This window comes from Pseudorca crassidens, chromosome 2 (genome assembly GCF_039906515.1).
Source record: "Pseudorca crassidens isolate mPseCra1 chromosome 2, mPseCra1.hap1, whole genome shotgun sequence".
In the NCBI taxonomy this organism is placed as follows: Eukaryota; Metazoa; Chordata; class Mammalia; order Artiodactyla; family Delphinidae; genus Pseudorca; species Pseudorca crassidens.
This window is the reverse complement of record NC_090297.1, coordinates 170,963,456-170,990,119: the sequence shown is the minus strand read 5'-3', so window position 1 is coordinate 170,990,119 and position 26,664 is coordinate 170,963,456. Positions and strand designations below refer to the sequence as shown.

General features: G+C 36.6%; 1 protein-coding gene across 14 annotated transcripts in view; it reads right to left on the bottom strand.

Annotated features, from left to right (window-relative positions):
• Positions 1-13,562: 13,562 nt before the first annotated feature.
• Positions 13,563-26,664, bottom strand: part of ESRRG (estrogen related receptor gamma) — a 639,858-nt gene continuing 626,756 nt past the window's right edge. For all 14 annotated transcript variants that reach the window (XM_067729747.1, XM_067729742.1, XM_067729749.1 and 11 more), the window contains one exon: positions 13,563-17,484. In XM_067729747.1, coding sequence (XP_067585848.1) covers positions 17,240-17,484 — 245 coding nt within the window. In that variant the 3' untranslated portion in view covers positions 13,563-17,239. The remainder of the gene's footprint in view (positions 17,485-26,664) is intronic.

Sequence of the window (26,664 nt, the reverse complement as noted above, 5' to 3'; positions counted from 1 at the left end):
ACAAGCAGGTAATATCAATACGGTTTTAGAATTTTTAAAAAATTGTAGAAGATTTGATCGATACAGTTGACGTAATAAAAATATGCATAACACTGGACTTGGCAACGGAAGAATATGTATTCCTTTCAAGTAAATATGAACATTTACAAACTGGCCATGTCATGATCCACAAAGTAAGCCTTAACAAATTTCAAAGGATTGAATTTATAAAGAGTAGTTTGTCTGACCATGATTCAGTGCAGATAGAAATTAATAACCAAAGGAAATCAAGAAATATACTTCTAAATAAAATATGATCACAGAATAAATAGCTTGCAATATTAAAAATTATTTTGAATTTAATGTTAACAGAACACTAAGTGCTGAAATATGCGGGTGATTTCATAACATAGATTAAAATGAAGGAAAGATGAAAACTAATGAGTAAGCATCTATATCAAGAAGATAAAAGAATAAAGTAAATGAATCTAAGGAGCGAATAATAAAGGGGAGAGTAAGAATGGGAGTTAGCATATCACCAATCATGCAATAGAAATGGAACAAAAAAATTTCAAGTTTGTTCTTTGAAAAAACCGTTTAAAATTCATCAACCTTGGAAAGACTGATTAAGAAATGAATGAAAGGATGGAATAGCCATCATTAAGAAGTCTACTAAGAGTAAATGCTGGAGAGGCTGTGGAGGAAAGGGAACCCTCCTCCACTGTTGGTGGGAATGTAAATTGGTGCAGCCACTGTGGAAAACAATATGAAGTTTCCTTAAAAAACTAAAAATAGAGCTACCATATGATCCAGCAATCCCACTCCTGGGTATATACCTGGAAAAGACAAAAATTCTAATTCACAAAGATACATGCACCCCAATGTTCATAGCAGCACTATTTACAATAGCCAAAACCTGGAAACAATCCAAGGGCCCATAAACAGATGAATGGCTTAAAAAGATGGGCTATAAATATACAATGGAATAGTACTCAGACATAAAAACAGAATGAAAAAATACCATTTGCAGCAACATGGATGGACCTAGAGATTATCATCCTAAGTGAAGTAAGCCAGACAAAGACATATGTATGATATCACTTATACGTGGAATCTAAAAAATAATACAAATGAATCTATATACAAAACAGACACACAGACATGGAAAACAAACTTATGGTTACCAAACGGGAAAGCCAAGGGGGGGAAGGATAAATTAGGAATGTGGGATTAACAGATACAAACTACTATACATAAAATAGATAAGCAGCAAGGATTATTGTATAGCCCAGGGAACTATATTCAATATCTTGTAATAACCTATAATGGAAAATAATCTGAAAAGAATATGTATATATAACTGAATCACTAGGCTGTACACATGAAACACAATATCATAAATCAACCATACTTCAATTTTTTAAAAAAAGGAAATGAAAGGACAGTATACAAATATTCAATATAAAAGGAAATTCCAATGAAAAAGGAAATACCACTGCAGTAAGCTAAATAATGCACCCCAAAGATATCAGGTCCTAATCCCTGGAATTTGTAAATGTTACCTTATTTGGAAAAGGAATTTTTACAGGTGTGATTAAGTTAAGAATCTTGAGATGGGGAGATTATACTAGACTATCCAGTGGGTCCTAAATGCCATCACAAATATCTTTATAAGAGAGAGGTAGAGGGAGATAAGACACAAGCAGTGGAGAGGGCCATGTGGTGATGGAGCAGAGAGAGATGTGAAGATGGGAATAATGTAGCCATATAGCAAGGAGTGCTAGCAGCCCCCAGTAATTGGAGGAGCAATGAATGGGTGCTCCTCTAGAGCCTTTGGAGGGAACTCAGCCCTGGTGACATCTTGATTTTGGACCCGTGGAACTTATTTCAGACTTCTGGCCTGAGGATAAATGTCAGTCAAACATAATACAAGAAGAGATTTAAAAATTTGCATGATGCCATAATTGTTACAAAGTGTAGTCCTAAGGAAATAACTTTATCTAGAGAAAACATCAGGCCCACACTGTTTCTGTGGCAAATGCAATGACGCATTTACCAAAGAAATAACGTAATAATTGAGATTAGCACAATAAACGAGATTGGTTCTAATACAAATTCTTCAAGAGAAGGAAAGATAAAGAAGGTACATTTTTTCCATCTTGTTTTATGATAACCTTTATATCATAAACTGAAAATTATATTATGGAGAAAAATTATAGGATTTTCTTGTTCATAAACCGAGATGGAAAAACTCTTAAGCAAAACATAAGAAAACCAAATTCAGCATAATATAAAGAGATTAATATACCATGATCAAGTTTGGTGTATTTCAGGAATGCAAAATTAGTTTCATTTTAAAATAGCAATCAAGGGCATACGGGAATATATGTATACAAATAGTTGATTCCCTTTGTTATACAGCAGAAACTAACACAACACTGTAAAGCAATTATGCTCCAATAACGATGTAAAAATAAATAAATAACTTAAATAGCAATCAATATAACTTGCCACGTTACCAGCACAAAAAAGAAAAATCACAGAATATCTTAGCAGATGCAAGAAAAGATATTTGATAAAATTCAAAGTCGATGCAGTATAAAAATTCTTAGCAATCAGTGGAAAAGAAGGAAACATCCTTTATCTATTAAAGGATGTCTATAAGGAGCCTACATCAAAATTAATGGTGAAAGCCAAAACCATTTACTTTGAGACAGGGAATAAGGTAAGGGTTCTTGTCTCACTAGATTTATTACCATGGAATGAAGGTCTTTGCTGGTGCAGTAGGACAAAGGCAAGAAGTAAAAGACACAAGGTTTAAGAGGAGAGAAATAAAGCCTGTGTGAAAGATACGTTTGAGCATGTAAAACATTCAAAAGAACCCGCCAACAAAGTATTAGAATTAATGGGTAAGTTTACTCAGGTTGGTGGATGCAAAACGAATATACAAAGCAATTTTAATTTTACGTGTTGGCAAAAAACAAAACGTAAAATAAAAACGAACTATAGACATAACCTTTACAATAGCACCAAAATATTTCTAATACTTATGCTATAAGCACTCAAGATCTTTTGAAAGATGCTATATTGTAAGAACATAAAAAAGCTGAAGAAAAATAGAATTGAGGGTTATAATGTACTCACGAATTGGAAGTTTCAAGGTAATATAGATATGCATGTTCCACAGATTGATCTAGAGAATCAATGCCATTCTAACTAAAATATTAACAGGTGTGTGTATGTGTACGTGGACGTAAATTAACAAGATGATTCTATATTTTATAGAGAAATGCTAAAAGCCAAGATACTCAGGGAAAAGACACCATGAAGAGGAGTTGCTCTGTCAGCTATTCAGCCTTATGATAAGTATTTTAGGAAGTAATTAGGAGTGCTCAGGATTGGCACAAAGACTGACAAATGAAAGAATAGAAAAGCAGACCCAGAAACAGAGCCGTGTATAGCAGAGGTGACACTGGAGCTGCAGAGAAAGGTCAATCTCTTCCACTGAGTGTTTAAACAACTGGATGTTCATATAGAAAAACAAGAAGATAGAAAACTTGACCTCCACTTCATGTCATACACAAAAATCAATTCCAGGTAGTTGGAAGACTTAAAAGAGAAAGGTAAAACAATATCACTTGTAGAAGATAATATTTGAAAGTATTTTCATAACCTCAAAGAAGGGAAAGAGTTTTTTAAATAGGGCACAGAAAGCACAAGCTACAGAATATGATTGATATGATAACTTGGATTATATTAAAATTAAGAACTTCATCAAAAGATAGCATTAAGAGAGCGAAAATGGAAGCCACAGAGTTAAAGTTATTTGCTACACATAAAACCGACAAATGGTTCATACCCAGAATATGTTAAAAAAAAAAAAAACCCTGACAAATCAGTAAGTACAGGCCACCAGAAAGGTGAATGGGGCAATTGCTTCAACAGAAATTTCATTAAAAAAAAAAAAGGCTAATAAATGTATGAAAAAGTGCTCAATATTATTAGTCATCAGGGAAATGAAAAACATTATAAAATATAACTACATAGTCAACAGAATGACTAAAATTTAAAAGTGTGCAATAACATTCAGACTTTTAGAACTTTCTCCCACACTGTGAGCAGGAAAAGATATGGACACAATCACTTTGGAAAATAGCTTAAAAGTATCTACTAAAGTTGAACTTACATAGTCATGCTACCTTTTAGAATATAGTAACAAATGCATGTACATATAAGCAGGTGATGTGGCAAACTAGCTATTAATAGTTTATAGAAGCATTATGTGTACTAGAAAAAAACTGTATATAACCCAACGTCCATCATTTGGAAAAATAAACAGTACTATACAGTACTGAAGATAAAAAAAAAACTACTCTTAGCCACCACATGGATGAACTTCTCAAAAGTAATACTGATTGAAAGAAGCCAGTCACAAAATATTATGTACTGTATAATTCAATTTATATAAATGTCAAAAGCAGACCAACCTCTACTATGCTATTTAGAGATACATGAGTAGAAGGAGAAGTAAATCATGATTATTTTTGTTTTGGGGAAGGAGCATGAGTGTGATGTTTGTGAAACTCACAATGTTCTTTCTCGACTTGGTCGCTGCTTTCATGAATGTTAGCTTTATGATCATGCATTAAGGAATACCTAGGTTTTAGGCACATTTCTATGTTTAAAAAGATTTTTTAAAGGACGTTATTTACTGGTAAAGAGAATGATAGTTAAAAGGTCATGAAGGTAATGAACATATATGTAATTGGTGATATAGACTCAAAATATATAAAGCATTAACTGACAAACATACAAATAAATCAATACATAATTGTTAAGTGGGGATTCTAACACATTCCTCTAAGAGATTCTAATATCAAGCAGACGAAAATAAGCAGCAATGAAATAGTTAAATAACATCAATACTGTGCTCAAATGAAAATGTCACCCCTCATTCAGAGGATTCACATTCTTTTTTGAGCACACGTAGAACTTTCTCAGAAAGCAGATCCTAGCTGAGCCACAAAGAAAGCTCTTTTAAATTCTGTGACTCAACCTCATACAGACTGTGTTCTCTGACAGTAACAAAATATCATTGGAAATCAATGACAACAAGTATTTAAAACAAATATTTAACATGTACCTGAAATCTATACACATAACACACCATGCTGGTTAAAACCTCTTGATTAAAACGAAAATCATAAGAAAAATGAGAACTAAATGCTTGCAAAAGCATTACCTGTCAAATTTTGTGGAATAGTATTACGAAGGAAATTTGTGGCTTTGAATATAGTCATTAAAAACGAACAACTGAGTAGAAATTATCAAAGCACTTATGGTATGTTGAATTATTGTCTCCATTTCTTTACTTCTCTTTGTATCTACGTCCTTTGTCATGTAAATGTCAAGTTTCTCCCACATAATTGCAGAGCACATTGCCCTGTTCTTTGACCTTGGATTTGGCTACATGACTTGCTTGAGCCAATGGGAGGCCACAGAAGACAGATATGAGCTTGAAATGAGCTGGTGCCTTGGGACTCGCTTTCCCGTGCCCTCTGTGATCATCATGAAAAGAGGATCTTCTGAGTAGCTGCTGCCCCTCCAGCCTGGCCCCCAGAGGGAGACATAAGATGCAGAACTGGCCCAGCCAGATGCACAGGTTGACAGAACCACACAGTCAAGCCCCCTCTAGACACTCCAACTCCAAGTAATAAGTACCTATTTTATTCCACATCGAGGTTCTCTGGTTATAATACACCAAAAACCGACTGATAGAAAACTCGGTACCTAGAAGTGGAATTTCTGCCATCATGAAAACCTAAAATACGTGGAAGTGGCTTTGGGACAGAGACAGTGGGAAACTTTTATAGAAAGCTGGAAAAATGTTACTGAAGGCTGGAAAAATAGCAATTCATGTTATATACTGGCAACCCATTCACAAAGTTTCTGCCTTTAGTTACTTGGAAGAAAGAAAATGAATCTAACGAATGTATGGACTTGGGAAAGAAGGTTTACAGTCAGAATGCTAAAAGCACGAGTCGATTCCTCCTACCTGCCTATTAGAAGGTACAGAGAGAAAGAGACGGACTCAGAAATAAGCTGATCAGTTTGCGATCTGAATTTAGAGGGAATGTAGACCATTTACATAGAAAATCCAGGACTGTACACAAATTATTAGAACTAATAAGGAAGTTCAGCAAATTCCCAAGTTTAAGATCGATATGTAAAATGAAACAGTACTCCTTTATTCGAAAGACAAAGCATAACAAAACAATCACTAATAAAATAGATAGCAAGTTGTAATTTGCAATAGCTACAAATCTATAAGGTACCCAGGATTTGACTCAAAGAAAGCATGAGACTTTACGGAGGTAATCTCTACTAGAACATAGGCAAAACATTCTCTGACATAAATCGTATCAATGTTTTCTCAGGTCAGTCTCCCAAGGCAATAGAAATAAAAGCAAAAATAAACAAATGGGATCTAATCAAACTTATAAGCTTTTGCACAGCAAAGGAAACCATAAACAAAATGAAAAGACAACTTGTGGAATGGGAGAAGATATTTGCAAACAATGCAAAAACAAAGGCTTAATTTCCAAAGTGTACAAACAGCTCATACAACTCAATAACAAAAAACATACAACACACTTGAAAAATAGTCAGAAGAACAAAATAGACATTTCTCCAAAGAAGACATACAGATGGCCAATAGGCACATGAAAAGATGCTCAATATTGGTAAATACTAGAGAAATGCAAATCAAAACTACAGTGAGGTACCACCTCACACCGGTCAGAATGGCCATCATTAAACAGTCTACAAATAGCAAATACTGGAGAGGAAGTGGAGAAAAGGGAACCCTCCTACACTGTTGGTGGGAATACGAATTGTTGCAGCCACTATGGAAAACAATACGGTGGTTCCTCAAAAGCTAAAAATAGAGTTGCTATATGCAGCAATCCACTCCTGGGCATATATCCCAATAAAAGTATAATTCAAAAAGATACATGCACCCCTATTTTCATAGCAGCACTATTCACAAGAGCCAAGACATGGAAGCAACCTAAATGTCCATCAACAGATGAATGGATAAAGAAGATGTGGTACATAAATGCAATGGAATACTACTCAGCCATAAAAAAGAACAAAATAATGCCATTTGCAGAAACATGGATGGGACTAGAGATGATCATACTAAGTGAAGGAAGTCAGAAAGAGAAAGACAAATACCATATGATATCACTTACATGTGGAATCTAAAATATGACACAAATGAACTTATCTATGAAACAGAATTAGACTCACAGACATAAAGAACAGACTTGTGGTTGCCAGGGGGAGGGGGGATTGGGGAGGGATGGAGTGGGAGTTTGGGATTAGTAGATACAAACTATCATATATAGAATGGATAAACAACAAGGTCCTACTGTATAGCACAGGGAACTATATTCAATATCCTGTGATAAACCATAATGGAAAAGAATATGAAAAAGAATGTATATATATATGTGTCTAACTGAATCACTTTGCTGGACACCAGAAATTAACATAACATTGTAAATCAACTACACTTCAATAAAAAAAACTCTTTTAAAGAAAAAACCATAATTTGAAAAGATACATGCACCCCAATGTTCATTGCAGGCACTATTTACAATAGCCAGGACATGGAAGCAACCTAAATGGCCCTTGACGGAGGAATGGATAAAGAAGATGTGGTACATATATGCAATGGAATACTACTCAGCCATAAAAAGAGAACAAAACAATGCCACTTGCAGCAACGTGGATGGACCTAGAGATTGTCTTACTGAGTGAAGTAAGTCAGACACAGAAAGACAAATACATATGATATCGCTTATATGTGGAATCTATAAAAGGGGTACAAATGAACTTATCTACAAAACAGAAATAGAGTTACAGATGTAGAAAACAAACTTATGGTTACCAGGGGGTAAGGGGGGGGGCAGGGATAAATTGGGAGATTGGGATTGACAATATACACACTACTATATATAAAATAGATAACTAATAAGGATCTACTGTATATCATAGGGAACCCTACTCAATACTCTGTAATGGCCTGTATGGGAAAGGAATCTAAAAAAGAGTGGATATATGTATATGTATAACTGAATCACTTTGCTGTACACCTGAAACTAACGCAACATTGTAAATCACCTGTACTCCAATAAAAATTAATAGAAAAAGAAAAGAACAAAAGAGAAAGAAAAGAACATATGAATAAATGGAGATCTACAATATGCTCACTGAATTTGATTTATAAAATGTTAACTTTCTCCAAATTAATTTGTACATTAAAAATTCTAATAAAATTTATAGAAGAAAAATGAAAAAAATTTCAATTTATAGAGAATTGAAAAAATTTTTTAAAAGTATGAGAAAGAAAAAATTCTCTAAAAAACTAAGAATTTGATAAATAAGACAAAGTGTGTGGTGGTGAGTGGAGGATACATTCTATAAGATATTAAGACAAACTACAAAACTATAGTAATAAAGTAATATAATATTGTGGCAGTAACGTATACATTGTCTGAAAAGCATAATAAAAAATCAAGAAATAGATTTCTTTATACATGGTAGTTTGATATATAGATTTGACATCATACATTGGTAGAGAACAGAGTAGAGAATAAATTTCAACCTTATATCACATTAAAAACATCCAAACAGGATTTTAAAAGACCTAAATGTAAAATTTAAATTATAAAAATAACTGCAGAAAATTATAAACATATATTCTTAACTTTGAAAGCACAAGGACCAAACTGATGCATCACTATCACAATTAATAATTTCTAGTGAACAAAGACAAAGGTCAAAGTTACTAGATGCATGACAGACTAGAAGACATTTGCAAAAACTGAAACTGACAAGGATCAATATCTAAAATATACAAAGAACTCCTGCAAATGAACAAGAAAATGACAGGAAACCCAATAGAAAAAAGATCAAAGGTTATGAATAGGCAATTCACAGAAAGGGGAGCCTGAGCTGGTACAAGAATAAGAAAAGATGTTCAAAGAAGTGTAAGTCGAAACAATAATATGCCATTTTAAAAGTAATCAAGTTAGTAAAATTTAAGAGCAAAATAAAATTATATGCTGCTGAGGGAAAATGAAACAAAACGTATTGCTGGTGGGAGTTCAAACCTATATTGGTCAAATTATATTGGTCCATAGGAAAGACATCCAAAGATGTTCATTGCATTATTGATTGTTTTAAGGAATTGAAAACAACCTTATCACCAGCAGCAAGGAAGTCACATGCCATAGAATCCCTGTGTGTAAAAACATCCACATATCTAAACATCATTTTACTTATTACCCATCCCAGAAATTATTCTCAACTACGTATTTTCTTTTTGCGGAGGAAGGGATTTTTTTTCAATACATACACTTGAAAATATAGGCTATATATTTATTTTGATTTAGAAGCATAAAGTTGATACACTAGGGCTGGTCAATCATTTTGTTCACCAAAGGAAAACCAAGGCAAAATAAAAGTCTAGTGGAGAGGAATCTCAAAGGGATTAATATAGAAGTAACAGCAAGATTTTTTTACATTAATGTTTAGTATTTTTCATTTGTAATGATACGAAATCTCATAATTTAAGAAGGAAAAAAACAAGACTTGCATAGCTCTAGACCTCATTTTGGAAATTGCTCTTATGACTTTAGTTTTCTGTGCTATTTTTTTTTTTTTTTAAGCTACTAGTTCTTCACTTCCTAACAAAACTGTGAGATTCGACTAAGCATGGCAGATTGAATTGGAGTGTGAATAGTGTGATTTAATGCTCCTGCTAGGCTGAAATGTTTTCCTGTTAGGTTCTCATAGTGACCCCTCCCAACAGTTTGTTTGCATTTCTCAAAACCAGCTCTCCAAAGTTCAGTCTATTATGAAACACGCAGGCTACCATGATTTTCACAAAGCTAAAACAGGCTTTTTTTTTTTTTTTTGGTAGAATAAGATCCAGTTCCAATTTGACTGTCTGTAACAAAATTTGTATTGATTAAAAACTTCACTGTTGGGCTTCCCTGGTGGCGCAGTGGTTGAGGGTCCGCCTGCCGATGCGGGGGACGCGGGTTCGTGCCCCGGTCCGGGAAGATCCCACATGCCGCGGAGCGGCTGGGCCCGTGAGCCGTGGCCGCTGGGCCTGTGCGTCCGGAGCTTGTGCTCCGCGGCAGGAGAGGCCGCAGCAGTGAGGTGGCCGCGTACCGCAAAAAAAACCAAAAAAGACAATGAAACAAAAAAGCAAACAAAAAAAAACTTCACTGTTTCAAAATCCTTTGTCAAGGCTGCATTATAAGGCCTCTCGCAAAATGATCCAAATAATTCCATATATGCTAGGACATTCTTTCCAATTCTTTTAAAAAAGAATACTGGAAAAGGTATATTATGCTCAAAGAGCATTTTCATTCATGCTTGGGGCTTCTGTGCTATGTTGACTATGCTGCTGTTTAAAAATATTTTTATACACACACATACATACACATTTGGTTTATGATCTTAAGTTTAAAAACACTTCTGACTTGGAGCAAATTTTCTCACGGCCAAAATTCTGTGGCATGTTATGGCAATGCCATTAGTACATTGGGACATCTTTTTTTAAGGTTATACAATTGATGGAATAGTTAATTATTAATCTGACTGGCATCTGTAAAGAAAAAGGGAGTTCTCTTGCTTTCAGGCCATAGACTCAGTATGTAAATCTCTTGTGTGGCTGCAACCCTAATATTCCTGCAGCTATAATGTCACCTACCGTAATTTTCCTGCTAATAAACAAATTTGAACTAGCTAGGAATCCTAAATTTTGAGACTCGTTGTTTATCTCAAATATACTCCAGAGAAATAGTAATGCAGTTCTGCTTTGAATTTAATTTAAACAGGAACAGGCAAAACAAATCTCTATGGAGGACATTTGACAATAATAAAATATTTCTCCCAGCGGGTGAGCTGGTAGCAATTGTATTGTTGCAATCCAAGCTCACGTTTCAGTAGGTCATTACCATCATAACAAGCCCTTGGACCAACTGGCATGGACATGCAACATTGAGCCCCTGATGGGCACATTATTTCAGACCTTTAACTTCCCGGAGAACAAGACAAATACTCCTGGGAAGGAGGGATTATATTTTGAAATCCCTTTCTTTTCTGTTTTGTTTCATAATAAGATGCAGTGTACAATCAGTCTACTGCTACTTGTTTCATTGTTTTTCCACACTACCAAGGGGCACCAGAAGCTAGACTTACAGATCTGAAAGTGCCAGAAACACTGACTTAAACCCTCTGTGTCTATTAGACTATGCAACTTTCCGTTCAACGTGTACACCATTGTAGGTGAAACAAAAACCTTAAGCATTTCTCTTTTCTTTGACAGTTTAATCACAAGTTAAACAACAAACAAAGTGTACCTAAAGTTTTTGCATAGGCCCAAGAATGAAATATTCTATCTCAGTTCTATTTCATTTCTACCTCTTACCTAAATCAGCAACTTGCAAAATATAGGTAACAGGAAGCATTCCAAGAAATCAATTTTGTTCTAATTGTGTTGCTCTTTTGTTTTTTTTCAGTAGGGAAAAAACAGGCATTTTGAACCACACCTAACTTAATTTTAAAGCACATGAAAGGGCCAAATGAGTATGACTCAAAAAAAAAAAGATTGTGTGATATTCTGTGCAGGTGTTTAACAGGTAGCTCCATTTTCACCTGGGGCATAACCAGAAGATGTGGCTTGGGAATCATTGAAGAAAACGTGTGTTCTCCATGCGTGCTGGGGCGGGGTGGAGGTGGGAGGGTTGAGGGGGAGTAGCTGGGGTGGGGGAAGTGGAGGTGAAGACCTTCCAAATGCATTTCATTGGCTTTGTGAGTTAAAAAGTGAAAAGGTTGAGTCCTTTTGTCTTGATATTAAAGAAAAAGATAGTCTAAAACTCTCACAAAAATTCAGAGCCAATATCTGAAAAGGTTCTTTTTTAAAATTTTTTAGAACATTCCTGGCTTATTGGAGAAAAGTATAAAACTTTAAAGCAATGGTTTCCTCATTTTGTCTTCACATTAGAATCACCTGGAGATTTTTGTAAACTATTCCAAAGCCCAGGCCAATTAAACCCCAATCTTCAATATGAGCGGCAGGGATTTTTAACATTCTTCACGTGATTCCAATATTCTGCCAAGTTCGAGAACCACCACTTAAAAAATCACTTATACACAACAGGTAAAAATAAAAGTGACCCTTTAACATAAATACATAACTCATTTGTCAAGTCTACTAGTTGTTTATATACCAAGAAATGCAACAAATGTCAAAATCCTACTTTGTTATTTTCTTTTACACCTGAGGCGACCGTGATAAATACATCAGTACCAGCAAAAGTTGCTCTGTAATAATTCTAAATGATAAAAACCAGAATTCTGACATAGACGTTCTTAAAAGCGTGTGTGTCTGTGTGTGTGTGTGTGTGTGTGTGTGTGTGTGTGTAGAACACATACTTTTAAATGAGGACCTACTGGAAGATTACAGGCATGATTTTCTTTCTTAGGTTTGTCTCTTGCATGGTCTCAGTTTTACCCAAATATTTTGAAACTATCCATAATAAAACATGTCAGATTCTACATTGGGCTACTGCCACTCAAAGGACACTCGAATAGGAAAGACAAGTCTTGAGTTCTGTGGCCAACTAGTGCATCTTAGTGATTTAGGTAATCTCACACCCCTGAATCGGATGCAGTGCCGGGGGGGGGGGGCTGTTGTGTCACCAGCTTGCTTCTCTAGAGAACCAGCCACCTCGGAAAGGTGAGAAACACGGTGGGCAAACACAATGACAGGACACTGTCCAGATAGGCAGAGAAGCCAAGAAAGCACGTATTAGCACCTCGGTGACGGCTCCAGGAGGGGCCCGTGGGAGAATAGCTGACCCTGAGCGGCAAGGGCCCTCGTCTCTCCCGGCAAAAAAGCCAAGGGGAAGCCACTTGCTGTCAGCAGTGCTGTTTAACCCTCCTGAGTTCCAAGACAGCGCCCCGTCCTCAGGCTCACCGATCTAGAAGCTCTGCCGCTGCCCTGTTCAGGAAATCCTGCCGGCCACTCCGCTCAGCGCTGCTCCGAGGACTCTGGAGCTCAGCTGGCTGCCACACTCAGAGCCAGCGCCTGATTTAATTGTGGATGGAGGGAAATAATAGGTATCTCTAGCAGATTTTAATAGGATCTTAAAATAGGGGGAAAGTTTTCTGTTATGACATTGACATAGAGGCGACAATTTGGAGTAATGCAGAATGATGTGGAGACGCTTTAAGATTAAAGAAGAGCTATATAAAGGCTTGTCAGAATGAATTCTAATGTGCCTGAGGCACTTTGCATACTCTTAAATATGCAAAATGTCTCTTGGCACCCTAGAATTCATTCTGACAAGCCTTTATATAGCTCTTCTTTAACCTCCCACTTTATTTTTAGGGAACAGGTTCTCAGATACTCTTTGAATGCAAGCAACAAAGGGCAGTGTTTACTGATTTGGTTCTGTGGTGGGGGAGGGAGCGTGAAAAAAGAAAACACCGTACAAAGGAGCAATCAAAAGTGGAAGCATGTTTAATATTGCTCTACCGTCATCCTGAAAGGCATAATAATTTGAGTTACACATCTGAACTGATTGGAGTTACAGAATCATATCTCCCTTTTGCATTTAACAATATATACAATATAAAATAAATACATTTACACAAATGGACATTTGCTGGAGCACACAGTATGGTACACATCACAAAAATATACAATTGATTGCTTTACAGATGTGAAGCCCATCTACAGCTATAGACAAGGTTTTATTATTATTATTCTTTTTACTACTGTCTATAATGCAACTCCTGGATTATTATAAGCAGTTAAAATTTTTTTTTGTCCTTTTACGATCTTTGCACATAAGACTGCCATAAAATGTTTTCCTAGGCAGGTAAACAGAGACGCTTAAATAATTAAAATACAATCACCAACACTCATTTTCTCTTCTATAAGAAAAATAGCAGTTTTAAATTTTTTATATCTTTTATGTTATCATTTAAATGCAAAATAGTGGAATAAATACAACAATCTGATCTGATTGAAACACAAGTGTAACTACAGGTAGTCACACAATCATATTGCTTTAAATAAGAACAAACCTAAAAGAAGCAAAATTACAATTAAAATCATACGGCTAAAACATACACCTTGATAACTTTCCAATACTTCACATTAAGTAAATGGTCTTGCTTGAAACTTGAAAAAAACTTACCTCAAGCGAGGTTTAAGATGAAGCATTTACCCTAAAGCCCGTGCAGTTCTTTTAGATCTAAATTTTAGTTGTGTTTCCTATTTGTGAGATACTTGTTCTCTTGCAATGCTGAGAGTCAATTAAACTGAAAACTAAAAATTGTTCTTCGTTCTTTTTACATCTCCCCATCTTGCGTTTTCAGTTGGTTGGCCTTTACTCCTTAAGCCCAAGTACTTTAATGTGATACAGTGAAAACAATGTATGTATTGTATATATTTTATTTATATATATAGTGTGGTTGAATAGTAGTAACTTAAACCCTGCACAAACTGTCTGGAAAATAATCTTTTTTAAACACTTACATATATAAATAATCTTAGAGAATCAGCACCTTTTTTTTTTCCCAGGAGTTGTATTTTCCGTTGTTATTTTTCAAGGGATGTGCCAATTTCTGAACTCCTATCACAGCTATAAATTTCAAGTTATTGACCATCTGAATGAATTGTTAATGATGATTTATCTAGAATCACACTACAGTCACTTCTCTACTGAGAAACCACAATCTACAATTATAGTCCCATATAGCTAATGATAGATACACAGTATTCCTAGCACTAGGCTGATGAAACATCAACCCAAGGTATTTTGTTTAAAGCACACAAAGTAGCAATAGTTTTGGAAACGTGTCCGCACCAAAATGTTTCGCAACAACACAGAGCGAGTTTATAACAACATCTGAGAGATGATTGAGTGAAAGCCATATATACAGCATTTAAAAATTAGACTTATCTATATTCTTGAAATATTCAAAGTTTTATTTCTAAGCTATACATTGGTATTCTATAATAAACCATTAGAGAAATTATTCCTTGTTTTGAAAATATCATTATGATTTTGATGTGTATCTGTTCATAATGAATACTTGTTTGGAGTTTCAATCTCTTAATTATTATTAGGAAGAACCTTATTAATGGTAAGGAATAGAATATACTACTGTAGTCTCCTGAGGAATTGTACATCCAATATTGTCTCTAATTCTACCCTGTGTCTAAAAGCACACACCACAAGAATCCAAACACCACACGAACAACAAGACAACAGTCTTTGAATGCAACATAAAATTCAGGAAAGCACAGCAAACATGAAACATTGAAAAGCTGAACTACATTTCTTTTGTTTGTTAGGATTACAATTTTAATTACATCTGTGTACATAGAATAAGACTGTTCACATAATACAGGGAGCAGCTACTAACACTGGTCCATTGGTATAGCATTTAATGGAGGTTACTGTTTATTGGTTATTCAGCGATTGTAGATTTGGGGGGTATCTAATTGATTTCTTCATTAGATTACACCTCTTAACAGTCTGGGACCTGACTGACTTTCTTGCTGTGACAATACTGGTTGAAAAGCACATAGATTGGCTTAGCTCTTGGTTAAAAACTGCAGATTAATTTAAACAAACATTCCTAAATGAATCAACCCATAGAGATTAGGTTTTAGAATTTGGTCAGGCGTCTGCTTTGATGATTTTTTCTTTTTTTCAAATTCTGGCATTTGCCTTATTGCCTCTTAGGTGAATACTGGCTCACAGCTCCTTCTGAGAAAAGGTCTGTAACTTGGCAAACAGGCAGCATCTCATTCCTAACCACCGTGGCAGCTAGAAATCCTACGGCAACTGGACCTCCCAGGTAGAGAGGGGCGCTCCTGATCATTCTACGGATCTGTGTTCCACGTGTGGTGCTTACATACATGACCACTCGGAGTCACTGCAGGTGTAATCTAATCCTCTGTGTCAGTGAACATTTAGGTAAACTGGAGCTCATGTTAAGAAATTGATGTTTGGGACCAGACTGGCACACAACATAAATTGCATCCGTGATAATATGCACCTTCCCTTCAACTATTGCTTGAGTAAGTTAAATTCCCATATTAATAAATGGCTGAAAAGTGGTAAAGCTGGTACAAAAAAATCTCCATTTGTAAGAAGAAATGAAACATTTTTTAAAAATCTTCCTTCAGGATTCATTTGTCCTTCATTATTGTTCATAATTGTTCAAAGCCAGCACAAAATTGCAGTATTCTTATTTCTCTTTAGTATTGCATGAATGAATAAAGCTTAAACTATTCCCTGAAAAAGTTACATAGTCGCTAAACTAACAAATACCTGGAAGACTTGAAAAAACAATTAAGGAATCAAATGGCTGTAACTGATCTAGATGGAAAAGCAATGATAAGAGGCAGCCGATGCAACGTTGCTTAAGTTGTCTAATTAGAGGCTGCTCCAGTGGAATCTAATACTGCACTCAGTCAATTTGTGTATGTTGCACTGTACTCTTAGGTGCCATGGTTCTCCCTCTTTGATTCCTTAGTCATTGGGGATGTTATGGTTCACAAGAAGTTCACTGGTATCCATATTATGGATCTCCATCCTTTGGCAGGGCTGGCTTCCATCACTCTCCAATTAGAGACTTCTTTTAAAAGTTCAGCAGCAGAAGGAAAGGAAGGAAGGAAAGAAGGAAGGAAGGAAGGAAGAAGGGAGGGAGGGAAAGGAAAAGAAAGGAAAGGCAGCAACATTTTCTTATAACCAGAGCTATTAAAATTTAAAAGAAAGGGGAAGAATGAGAAAAGAGGGAGGAAAGTAGAAGAAAGGAAGGAGGGTGGGAAGGAAGGAAGGAAGGAAGGAAAGGAGAGAGTGGGGAACCAGCGATGAAGGAAGCAAGAAACGAAAGAGAAAGAGAATAGGGCGGGAGAAAAAAAAAATAAAGAGCAAAAGAAACGGAGAAGAGATGAGATTAAGGTAGAAAAAAACTCATCAGGAGGATACAGAGGAATCTGAAAGCTGCTTCATAGTCTTGCTGCTAAATGATCAGTGCAGTCTTACTTGATTTTTGATGTTGTTAACTAAACTCTAAGTTTTTTTGACATCACTCTTGGGTTTATTTTTCCCTTTTTCGGCGTGCAGGATAGGATGCCCGGGGAAGCTTTTAGTCAGACCTTGGCCTCCAGCATTTCCAAAAAAAGTTTGTGCATGGGGACTTTGCCTTCCAGTTTGATGTTGTAGAAATGCTGCACGGCCTTGGTAGAGGTCTGCCTCAGGAGCGGCAGCGTCATCAGCATCTTGCCGGCCCTGCGAGGGTCTTCCATGTGCTGGCCGGCCTCATAATCCTGCAAGGCCTCGTGTAAGACATCCTGAAGCTTCTGAACGGCTTCGACGTCTTCTATGTGCATGGAGTCTGTACAAGGCCAGAAAGATAAACAACATTAACAATAATAAAAAATACGTTGATTCGAGTTATGAAACTTAAACCTTATTACTGAACTTCTCTACACTGTGATTTGTTCAGAGACTCTCACATTGCCAAAATCTCCATTTTATTTTTCTGAATTTCACTGCAGTAGATAATTTACAATACTGGCTTAGAACATGGGAATTACTACAAAAAGCCTTTATTTCAAACATGTGGGTTTCTTTCCTCCTGAGACTGAGCAAGTGAACACTTTAACAGATAACAGTCTTGGCTGTTTTATTCATTACCTCATTCGTGTATTTATTCATTCATTCAATTATAAAAGGCCATCTATCAAAAAATTATTCTATGTAACGTTGTATAAAATTCAGACCTTGTGCTCAAAAAGCCCGTATGTCCCAAAAGGGGAAAAAAAAAGTTGATAACCAAAATTTTAAGAACTCCGTGTAAACACACCGAATCTAACACTATGCTCAGTGGTAGACTGTACAGATATCACAATACATTGCTCATCTTTTTAGAATTTTTAGTGTACTCTTAACAGTTCATTAAAACATCCTGACATAGCCTGCTTCTCTGCAGACTTTAGATTAATGAATTCTGAAATACTTTTCACATTTGTGAAGGTGAACTTTGCCCTTAAGTGACTAATTTAAAAATCTAATTCAGTCAAGCAAGGAAAGGGTTAACAGGGTTGCCACAATTATTCTTGCGAGAAATGTGAGATGTGGGGAAAAAATAAAAGTTACAGTTCTAGCTCTAAAACAGACACTTAATTATATACAAGTTTGAATCATTTAGCACGTTTTATTGATTCTGATGACAGTTTATCTGTTAATTACACATAACGGCGTCTTTGGGGGATTCTTCATGTTTAATAATTCTAGTTCTCTGAGAATGCAGAGCTCTGAGATATATGTACCTAGCCTAATCTTTCATATCATTCAAATATCAGATCACATGCCCCAAAAGAGAGAGGAAATGTAATTTAAAATCAAGTAGCTAAACATACGATTAAAAAAATTACGGCAAGGTACTTAAAAGATCAACGGCTATAACCAATAAAGGTTTTTAAAACTTCTTCGTATTTTCTTTACTGCTTTTTTTTTTTTAACATGGTCATTTTAAAATCGTTTCATCATATCATTGGCGAATTGACCACCATTTACATGAGGTGGTTAATAACACATTTCTTTAAAAGAGTTTTGAATATTCTGGAATATAGTTGCTTATAAGGGTTTACTGCTCAAGACTCGATTCCTGCCTGGTGGGGCCAAAAGAAGGAATTCTTCTGGGTGGGAAACGTTGACAGTGGTGTCCTGGAGTGGAACTCCAGACATTCTCCAACACGAACCCTGGCCTTTCCGATGGACTGCTTCTACCTAGGCTTTCCTGCAATCTGGTTCCTTTCAGCAGAGCAAATCCATCCACTTCCTGTGTGTCTTCTCTTAGAAACAAGCACACGGAATTTCCAAAGTTGTCTAAGGGGGCGGTAATGAAAGTGACAAAAAAACAGTCACGGAGGTGACAACAACATGCTCTGATATTTGTTATTTCTATGTTTTCACTTAAATACTCTCAGGGGAAAATGGTGGACATGGACACACAGTAACGGTGAGTGCTTAGATACACAGAAGATTGACCTTTGTACATAAGGGAACCGGGATGAAGTGGACTCACCCAACCTATCTGGGGACTAAACGTTAACACTCTAAGTGGAAACAGTGGGGAAGAAATGGATGAGGAAAAAAGGAACTGTAGTCTTTACAGATAAAATTAAATCAAAATAGCGGTTTTCCAAACAGATTGATTTTTTAAAAAGCAGAATAAATATACTGATTTTAAAAAGCAGAATAGGGACTTCCATGGCCATCCAGTGGTTAAGACTCTGTGCTTCCACTGCAGGAGGTACAGGTTTGATCCCTGGTCAGGGAACTAAGACCCCGCATGCTGCGCAGTGTGGCCAAAAAATTTTAAAAAAAAAGAAAGAAAGAAAAAAAAATTTTTTAAAGCAGAATAAATATAATAAATATACCATTTCTTAAGTACCTGTTTTGGGTGACGCCTCTGATAAGCACTTTATGAACATTGCCTCATTCATCTCCCAACAGCCCTGCAAGGCAGGTGGCTGCTAGGAAGTGTCAGAGTAGGCTTAAACTCTGGTGTCTTTGAATCGAAGTGTGCTGCCAGGATTTATAACACCGGACATGGCATTTCCTTTTTTTTTTTTTAAAGAACTGAAATCGTTCTCTTAAGCTCATCTCATTCAACTTTGCGTCTTCAGCAAGAATCTTTCCTACAACATTTCTAATAAAGACATTGCCAGTTACATGGAGAGCATTCTACTTAACAAGGAACAGAACTACTTGTTAGAAGTGTCCTCTTCATATTTTCCCAAATCTGCCTCTAACTTCCATCCTTTGGTCCTGGTTCTAACTACTGAAACAATACAGGATAACTTTCTTTCTCCGACATGGCAGGTCTTGAAATGCTTGAAGTACGGTCACCTCAGCCCCAACTCCAAGTCTTTCCTTCCCCACTGCTCTTGCCTGGCGGGAGATATATTATAGGATGTCACAGGAAATGAGGCGAGAACAAATAGCAGAGAGATATGCTCACAAACAGCAATTAAGACTTCAAACTATTCTTTAAAGGCGGTGATTTAGCTTGAGAGATTTAAAAATGATTTAATCAAATTACTATGATAATTTAACTTCCCATTTATAGAAAAGATTCTAACTCATTTTAGCTTTACCCATTCTCGGAGCTGCTAATACTTTAAATGCAAACTCACTAAATCTGAACTATTTAATTAGACCATGATTCAGCTGGCAGACTGCTGAAGAAAATATTAATCTCCATTAAGGATCCCAGTTCAAGTTCTGGCTCTGTGGCTTTAATCTCTGTTTTGTTCTTCGGGCTAAATTTATACATTTATGCAAAGCTCAGTAGAACTGGCATTACTTTATATAATTATTTAACTCTAGTTGTTGGTACTGGGTTTTGGGGTTTTTTTAACTTTATGTTTTAAAGGAAATTTTCCCATTATTTGTGCTAATGGGAACCAGCTAAACTTAATAATGGAAATCACAGGTTTATGAACTAACCAGACAGTACAAAGCTGAACATTAAAAACACCGAGTGAATTGTTAAGAAAAAAAAAAAAAACCTAGGATTTCTGGGTCCAAGCCCAGACCTATTAAATCAGAAAATTGGACTGGATGCAGGACATCTGTATTTTTTTAAATCTAGGTGATCCTATGGTCAAGCCAGGGTTGAGAATCACTAAACTAGACAATAAGACAAACAAATGCTATTCTAAAATGATCAAGATTCCAAAAGATTACCAAAGTTCCAATGATACGTATAGCGTCACCCATATATTAAGTTTCAACATCTAATAATAAAATAGAACCCTTTTGTTCAATTCCAATATTTTCCTCCATGAAGTACGACCCTAAAGGGACATGTCTAGCTCAGATCACTTACTCTGGGAAGACAGCTAAATATCCTTATACCAATAGCCACAAAATTCAGTGACACTTAGAGCCGTTGCAAAAGAAGATTTTGTTTGTACTTCTTACCTGGAATAAGGCACTGCCCTTCTCTATGGTAAAATTATCCATTACTGTGGCAATAAAGCTACTCCAGAATGCCCACGCTCTGTTTAGGAACTGTCTTCAGGACTTGTAGCTCATTCTTGGCACTATTTTCTCAATGATGCCAAATCTTATTTTGAGGACGGAATTGAATATTAGACATAAATAAAGCATATACAGAGTCAAATCTGGTACATATTATAAACCAACTCTCAGAGTAACCTTTTCTGTGGGACACAGATGTTGATTTTCTTTAGTGTTAGTAAGCTGCCTACATGAAGAGGGGCAGTAACGATACAGACGACGTGACTCTAATCACCAAAGGACTGAAACATAATATGATGAAAAAGACAGAGAAGTGAGCAAAAGTCTATTTTCTAAAAGATAATTTGCGTCTCCACATTTTTATATACAATTATAAGGAGTCTAAAACAGTGATCTTCTCAGTTACAATCAGATGAGATACCGAAGAACCCTGGTTGATTGTCAAGGCACAATGGCTTTTGATTAACATAGATAGTCAAACTTAACGTTTTCAAAAAGGTGCCAATCATAAAGTTTTGATTAAAAATCAGTAAACTGTATTCCAGGAGGATGGCAGTGGTGACAGCAAAAACTTTTAATCTCTCCAAATCTGCACATAAAAGAACAGAGCTGGCTTCCCTGGTGGCGCAGTGGTTGAGAGTCCGCCTGCCGATGCAGGGGACACGAGTTCGTGCCCTGGTCCGGGAAGATCCCACAAGCCGCGGAGCGGCTGGGCCCGTGAGCCATGGCCGCTGGGCCTGAGCGTCCGGAGCCTGTGCTCCGCAACGGGAGAGGCCACAGCAGTGAGAGGCCCGCGTACCGCAAAAAAAAAAAAAAAAAAAGAGCAACTAGATGGCAAAATTAAAAATCCATAGAAAACACTTACCAAAAAACTAAGTAACAAGATATCCCCAAAAGACACACACACACACACAATCAGGATTATAGTGTGTGTGTCTGCGTTCCTAGCTCTGTTCCACTGAAGGGGTTCAGGAAGCACGGCCACCCAGGTATGCAGTATTCGGTACCAGTAGCACCCAAGTTGTAATCAGATTCCAGGCCCCAATCAGGAAATATTTAGGATGAATATGAACACCTTGTCAGAATAAATAGGAAGGGGAGTATGTACAACTATTAAGTCATTCAAAAAGATTCCAGACGCTGACTTGAAGAGGTTCCCGCTGACTCAAATGGGACAATTTAAACTTTAAAAAGAATTACAATTGACTGAAATCTATTGATTATGTTTAAATACATGTGTTTATAATGACATTAAAAAAAGATAGGGTGCTGATTCCTTATCTTGAAAACTGGTGAATAAACAGAAATAATCAAGCATTTATCCCACATTTCCCATTCAGTCTGTATCACTGGTAACCAAATAAGAGAGGAGAGAAAGCATCTCTGTGTATAAGTATCCCAACTACTGAATGAAAAAAGAAAGGTTAAAATTACAAATCACCACGGATTTAAGGAATGATTACCAATGGCTGCTAACATCACAAAAAGTGAGACAACCAGACATTACATGTCTCCCAAAGAACGGCACCCCACCTGTAGGTCTAGAAACTGAATCTGATTAAGCCCTTTGGATCCAGTTGCTGGTTTGCAGAAGACGCAAAGGGCAGAGAAACATGATGAGCTGCCCCTAGAGGATATAAACTGCAAAGTCCAGACTCTGGGGAACTGTGCAGGGCAAATGCCCTGGCTTTTGCAATAGATAAACTATAAGAACACAAAATCTTAAAGAGGAACTTTTAGAGTAAAGGAGACTTTAAAAGTCCATAAGGAGAAAACAATGTTTTTTAAAGGGCAAGATGAAACTATCGTGTCTGGGGATACACACTTAGTAACAAAACCACTATAAAACATACAGAAGTGACGACTATAAAAGTCAGGACAGGATAGGGGTTACTTTTGTGAGAAGGGAAGGGAGAGCGACTGGGACAGATGCAAAGTTATATTTCTTGACCTTGCTTATATATTCATTGTGGTAGGCAGCAAAACGGTCCCAAAGATATCTGGGTAGTCCAACCCTGCAACCTAAATGTTACCTCGTGTGGCAAAACGGACTTTGCAGCTGTGATTTAGGATCTTGATATGGGAACAGTATCCTAGATTATCCAGGTGGGCCTTCAGTGAAATCAAAAGTGTCCTTATAAGAGGGAGGAAAAGGAAAAAGAAGGCAGTGTCACCAGTGAAGCAAAATGGTACAGGCCTGGCTCTGAAGATGCAGGAAGGTGCCATGCGCCAAGGGATGCAAGGAACACCACAGTAGAAGCTGGAAAAGGCCAGGTATCAGATTCTCCCCTGGAGCCTCCAGAGGGAGAGTGGCCCTGTCCACACCTTGTCAATAACCTGGTGAAACTGATCATGGACCACTGACCTCCTGAACTGTAGGAGAATAAATAAGCGTGGTTTAGAGCCACCAAGATGTGGTGATCTGTTAGAGGAACTAATACACTTATTAAGGCACACATTTCGTTTTGTATGTGTGTGCGTTTTAATCTGTGTTTTTATTAAAATGGGGAGAGAGCTAGAGAGAGAGGTAGTGAGAAACTTGATGAAAAGGTCCCTGCTAGAAAGTAGTGAGTTGAGCAGAATTCCTGTCAAGACTACAGAAACACTTGTCAGAAACACCAAGGAAGCCGTTCATATATCAAGCAGGGTGTTGGATCATAAAACCTTTTAGGCCTTTTCTAACCCAGTGAAGTTATAATTCTAATATTGGAAATAGACATAATAATTCTGATTTTGTGCCTAACCATGGTGAGAAAAACAGGACTTCTGATTTTACAGCTTTCCATTGAGACACACTTTTTTTTTTTTTTTTGGAGGACTGTTTTCCTCCTTTCTTGCTGGGGCTATCAAGTCTGCTTTCTCTTACATTTATATCAATCACACAAATCACTCTCCTACTGTATTTATATAAAATGGTGAATCACAGAAAACCCTCGTGGCCCATAGTTTCTTTCCTCCAGGCTTCCCTCTCGAATCCCAAATTATTGTTGTTTGTTCTGCTGACGTCACATAATTTCCCTGCTAGGTCTTTTCTATTACGCTGCAAGTACTCAAGGCCTTCCCTCTCCCTTCAGTATCTTACACTTTTCTAGAACTTTCTAACTCCTGTTACTAGAAGTGATAAAGACAATGACACCCAAGAAGTGAATCTTGATACCAGCTTGGGTGGTAAATATTTCAACCTTTCACAACATCCTAAATGCTCTGCACTATGCCAATGACCTTTTATAACAGATTGCTCATTATCTTAAGACCTATACATGAAATGGTGCTATATTATGTCAACTCCTAGAAGTAAAGCAACTATAGAGGATTTTATGTGCTTATAATGCAGGATGGAAGCACAGAGATACTTGTAGCAAATATTTCCCATGTTATATAAAGGCACAGTGATCACTGAGCATGCTAAGAAACGTTCAGGAACCAGCCTTATTTTCTACATAAAGTTTTGAAATATGACGGTGTGCATGAAATGCAAGGATTGCATTAAATTAAAAAACAATCCACTTCCCAGATATATCATCTAAAATAAAATTAAAATAATTCAAGCAGTGATGACTGATTTGAGCAAAAACCAAAGAGAAGCAGACTAGGAGATGGAAAGGCATAATTCTGATTTCTTATTTATCTTATAGAATAAGATACTGGTTTGGGTAAAAGTTAAAAATAAATTTCTACCTGCCACAAAGGACCTAACCATTTCTTAAAAACTGTTATAATATGGTAAACATTTTGTTTTCGATTCTTTTTGTCACTTTCCTGAGTGGTTTTATATCACTATAGCTCCACGAAGACAGCAAGATAAAGGAACTGGGGACAAAATTCTAAACTAAACTTAAAATACTAATTTAGGGTGGCAGATGTGAAATTGCACTGGCTAACATCTTATTCATTGACCCTTTTAAAGACATGGTATACACGTTATTTGTGAAATAGAAATATTAATAGCTTATTGATAGCAAGGGACTGAGGGTCCAACCCTCTGTCTCAAAGCAGCCACACATCTTTATCAGCTCACTTCCATTACCTGTAAAATGATACTGGATATGTCTACCCAAACAGTCACGCTGTGGAAATCAAAAGAGATTCCCCAGCAGAGGCTAAAAACTAAAACAGAAATGTCTACAGAAAGATTCTAAAAAAGGATAATCTCTTGACTAATAGCTAGAACTATCTCCTGAGTATCAAATCAGCAAACTCCAAATTTCAGTAAAATTGTTTGAGGGCCCAGTAGATACTAAAGAACTGAAGAGGTGTTTTTACTTTTATACTAGTTGTTTAGATCCGTGAAGATGTTAGTATTTCTATATTACCAATTTAGCACAAACACACACACCACACACAAAATATACGACCAAGCCACACGCAAAATATAAGACCAAACTCAACACCCTCTCTTAAAAGTAACTGAGATTAAAATTTTAGGCCAGTTAGGAGATGTTAGATGCTATTCAATTCATCTGCCTCATTTTACAGAGAAGAAAAGAGTTACGTGGATAAACCATGCATTCTCAAAGGAGGTGACATTTGAAATTGGAGAGTAGAAAAAACCCTCTCTTTTTAGGTAAAATTCATATATACGCAGTACATAAACAGATGCATTGTACATCTGTGATATTAATACTTCATTGGGGACCTATTAGGAAAAACGTATCGAAAAAGCCTACCCTAAGAGGAGAGAGAATGAAATAAGATGGAGGAACACTAGTCCAAACTTGTATGAGGGTCCAAATATGCTGATTAAATATGGCCCCCATTCCACTCCCCGACAGAAATCATAGACTTTTTAATCCCTTGAAATTACACCACATTCTGTACATATGCCATTTGTCCTTGAGAACAAAATACTGTCATGAGATGAGCATAATGACTGATGATTTGAAATTGATGACCAAAATATTATTTGCAGCTTTATATCAATAGATGCTATTACTCCAGAGGTACTATGCAGAAGTAAAAAGAAAACTCAACTTAAATATGTAGATTCTATCTATTCTCACATGGGCTGGGCTCACAGGGCTCTAGGTTGGGGGTGGGTCTGGGGTGGCAGCAGTCGGGTTGTGAGGGGCAGCTATGGAGTTGAAGGTCTTGTGACTTAAGCCAAAGAGAATGATCGGACTAAAAGCAATTCTTAATCTTAAACTGCTTTTCATCTTCCACTATGTAAAGGTGAGTATATTACCTTGGGGCCAGTGATAATAGTTTCAAACAAATTTTAGACATAAGAATCAATAGAACCAATTGAGAGAACAGAACCACGTGCTATAATCTTACCCAAAATGCTGGCAGTAATATTTCACTATATTTTCCCATAAAGACATAAAATTAATTCTAGAATCACAGAATTCCCCACATGGAAAGAATTCTAGAGATTAGTCTAAACCTCTTGGTGTACGTGTGGGAAAGCCGGGGCCTTACAATGACAATGTTAAAATTGTGACCTAGATTTTCCTCTTTAAATTCAGTCCCACAGAGATGTATCGGGGATGCAGTATTTCTCAAAAGGCTGTTGGCACTCCAA